Here is a 4,071-nt window from a genome sequence, read left to right on the forward strand (position 1 = left end):
CCTTCACGAACACATCTGTCCTGCAGAGTCATTCTGAGTAAAAGTAGTTTTGCTGAAATGCATCATGAGGTCAGCTAAGCAATCCGCACATAATATTTCCGAAACTAAGTTTGTTACTTGTTGCTATCTACCATATTATCTCATGACGGCAAAGTAAGAGGGGCGGCCTGTGTTTGTGTGTTATTTTTAGATAAAAGCACTGTAAATAAACCATGAGTGTGTTTCATAATGTGAGTGCTAAATTCATAAATTCACAACAAGTAATCAATAAATATAACAGCTTACATATAGCCCTCATAACACTATGAGCCAAATATGTAACCTATAAAAGCTTGTTTCAGTGTCTGGCTTTGGTCATGCAAAATAAGAACTCATGTTACAAAAATTGTGAGCGACAAACAAATTGGTTTCCTCAATTTGTTAGAAAGTTTAAACCACCTTCACATTTCTGGTTGGATCATCTCTCTGCCTGATTGACCCAATCAGTGAATTATCTTGTAGAAAAGTGGAAGTTTGTGATGCAAAAAGGAGTCACGTCTGAGAGCACTGCCGTCCTCCTCACTCATCACACCATTTCTACACTGAGTAACTTTGCCATCTGTGTTTCTTCTTCTTGCAGCTGTTTCCTCGCGGTCAGGAGAAACCCAGAACGTTAAGGAACGGCTGCGTCTGCCTCTGTGATTATGGCTCCATGCAGCAGGACAACCATTGAGAGCTAATTCAGTCATTAAAATGATAACAGACGTGTGTTTACAACAGCTGCTGCACTTTGTGTGCATTAGTTGAATCATCTGCATCAGAGGTTGGCGTTGGAATATCAAATTAAAATCATGTTGACCAAAGCTTAAATAAACAATGTGCTCTGGCTTGCTTCCCTTCCACATCTGGCCAAAAGCGTGCAGCTGTCAGAGACAGAACCATCAAAGCCAAGTCACAAAACTCACAATGGGCAGCACATGTGTGGTAAATTCAAGACTTTGGTTATTCACGTGCCAGAAGAAGAGAATAATAACCTTTGCTGAAGTAGGATATTAATATTTAACCTTGCCCACTGATCATATGGGTAATAATATGTAATAGCTAATAACAGCCTAATTCTGCGGTTTCTAGGACTACAATCAAACGCAGAGTTAAAGTAATAATACTTTGGAGCTTGAGCTCGAACTGAACTTATCAGTCTGTCATCAGTAATTTGTTATATAAAAAAGTAAAAAATTGTTTAGGTTGAAAAAAAGTAAAGAAAAGAAAAGAAGAAGAAAAACATCCACAAAACACAATCAAATGCCTCAGAGCTATTAAAGTGCAAGACCACAAAATGCAGTAGTGAAATTAGGAGATGGAAGTGTTGAGAAACCACCCTGTCAGCTGACTTTGGTTACATGCTGTTTCTTATACCTCTGCAAGCATTATCTCAGCTCAGTTGGTACTGTGCACTGGACACGATCATCACCAGCAGAGAACAGTTGTTGCTGCAGGTATGTTGTTGTTGTTGTTGCTTAATTTTATGGAGTTATACACAGAGATGTTTATTCAGATTCAAATAAAAATGGGAAACATTTGTTTAAATTAAATGTTTGTTTGTTTGTTTTCACAGAAATTCTAAACAGATTTTCACCCTTAGAAGAAATGGATTATTTAGAAGATTTAGACTATGACTATCCTGAAAATGTGTCCTACACTTATAATGATTCCTCCAATATCACTACACGTGAAGAGCCAATTTTTCAGCACAAGCCAACATGTGAAGGCTCCTGTGTGACTTTAGTCGTAATTAATGTGATCATTTTTCTGCTGGGCACCTGTGGGAATGTTTTGGTCATCTGGATTTGTGGCTTCAAGATGAAGAAAACAGTCAACACCATATGGTACCTGAGCCTTGCGTTCTCTGACTTTATGTTCTGCTCCCTCATCCCATTCACCATTGCCTACACGGTGACTGAGGATTGGATTTTTGGCAGTTTTTTGTGCAAGTTTATCCCGTCAGTTATGTTCCTCAACATGTTCAGCAGCATCTTCGTCCTTGTCCTCATCAGTGTCGACCGCTGTGTTTCAGTCATGTTTCCAGTTTGGGCTCAGAACCAGCGCACTGTTAGAAAGGCATTAGTTGCTGTTGTCATGGCGTGGTTGCTCGCCATCGCAGTTAGCATTCCCTCTATGATTTTTCGGGATGTTAAGGAACACCTAGGTCGGATGATTTGCTTGAACAGTTACACACACCAACACGGTCACAAGTTTGTCGCAGTGAGCCGTTTCATCGCTGGCTTTGTTATCCCTTTCATCATCATTACAATCTGCTACTCTATCATCATCCTCAAGCTTCGAACCAACAGGATGGCCAAAAACACCAAACCATTCAAGGTGATGACTGCTCTGATTGTTGGGTTCTTCATCTGCTGGCTTCCGTACCACGTGTTCATCCTACTTGAGCTGAACCCCCACCACCACAACCTCACCATTTTGAAGATCGGACTCAAAGCAGGCACTGCTTTGGCAGCAGCAAACAGTTTCCTCAATCCTGTGTTGTACGTTTTCATGGGCAACGACTTCAGGCGTAAGTTTAAGAGCTCTCTGCTTTCAAAGATGGAGAATGCAATGGGAGATGAAGGTCGTACCACCAGCCGTTACCTGTCCAGGTCCAGCTCCATGGATGGACGAGCCTCTACACACATTTAGAGGTGCAAAAATCACCCCAAACTGTTTCAGTCAGTTGGTTCACTGGACAACAAAAATAATGTTTAAAAATGTGCAATCAATCAACATGTAAAATATGTCTTTACTTGGAGAAGGAGAACTGTGAATGAAATATGTATATTCCAGCTGTAAAAATGACCGTGTATTATACATTAGACTCAAAGCATTACCTGTATATTAAGTGTTTTACTAAAATAAAATAAATTAAAAACAATCGTATGACATACTTTCATGCATCAAGGAACACAAAGTGGTGCACGCATTTGCAGATCACTTTCTGATTCTTGCGGCACTCCTGCATGGTTGGATGGTTAGTAGAAAGCCTGATTTGACTGGTAAAACACTAAAACAAGAAGGAAATGACTTGTGTCTGTTAGTGGAACAGGCACAAGTTTTGACTTGCTTCCTTGACATCTTAATTAAAAGTTAAACAAAGGATGGTGAAGAGCACTCACTAAACTGTGGTTCTAATTATAATATAACAATGCATTATAGTTTCATGTTGCAACACTTCAATAAGTGTAACTGACCACAATAAAGAGTAAGACAGGGTGAAAGTCAGCCAATCACACAATCTGTATTTGCAGATACTGTGCAACAATTTATGTTGTTTCATGTATGAGTGCTATGAATGTAGTTGTAGTTGTAAAAGTTTGACTTTTGTTGCTGCTTTTCTTTGTTTCTGAGATTAAACAAGATCCATTACAGTTAGCTCTTTGATTCACTCTCTAATTTCTCAAAAATTGAGGCTTAATTTGTATTTGGAGGCTGTGCTTTCCGAACAAACAATCACTTACTGAAAATGTACTCATTTCTTATCTGCAATGAGATATAAATTTGGGAAACTGTAAAAAAAAAAATGCACAGAGAACACTAACATCAGTTAGCTAGGCAATGTGTTTCTGGTGATGAAAAATCTGTAGCAACCTTCCAGTTTATTGTACATCAAGCTGTTTACCAAGGAAAAGATAGACTTCTCTCTCAAGGCCAGTTTTCATTTTCTGGAAAATGTGAAGCAAGAAATATCAAGAATTAAAAAAGAAAGGAACGAAGCCATTGTTAGCAAAATGTGTTAATTTTGTCAGAAAATTTTGTTGTGGGAGGGGAGGTTTGAATAACATGTGAGGCCAAAATCCTTTTTTTCACAGCTTTAATAAACTAAAAGAATTTTAATGTCTGCCGCATTTCACTGACAATTCCAGTTATGTCACTAACATTTTATTTGCACCTGTGTCTGATCCAACGTATCGCCTCTGCCTCTGCACACCAATAGAACCACATGACATATTTACACACTGTGTTTGAGCCTAATTTTGAGCCTAAACTTTAAAACCACAAAGATGAGACAGAGATAAACACTCATAACATTTTTAACCTAAG

At 38.7% G+C, this 4,071-nt stretch overlaps 1 protein-coding gene across 1 annotated transcript; it reads left to right on the forward strand.

Annotated features, from left to right (window-relative positions):
* Positions 1-1,398: 1,398 nt before the first annotated feature.
* cmklr1 (chemokine-like receptor 1) lies at positions 1,399-3,828 on the forward strand. Its single transcript, XM_063489890.1, has 2 exons — positions 1,399-1,475; positions 1,595-3,828. Exon 2 carries the CDS (start codon positions 1,627-1,629, stop codon positions 2,671-2,673), a length of 1,047 nt encoding a protein of 348 aa, XP_063345960.1. The 5' UTR covers positions 1,399-1,475; positions 1,595-1,626; the 3' UTR covers positions 2,674-3,828.
* The last annotated feature ends 243 nt before the right edge of the window (positions 3,829-4,071 follow it).

The sequence above is a fragment of the Pelmatolapia mariae genome, linkage group LG12 (genome assembly GCF_036321145.2).
Source record: "Pelmatolapia mariae isolate MD_Pm_ZW linkage group LG12, Pm_UMD_F_2, whole genome shotgun sequence".
NCBI classification, from domain to species: domain Eukaryota; kingdom Metazoa; phylum Chordata; class Actinopteri; order Cichliformes; family Cichlidae; genus Pelmatolapia; species Pelmatolapia mariae.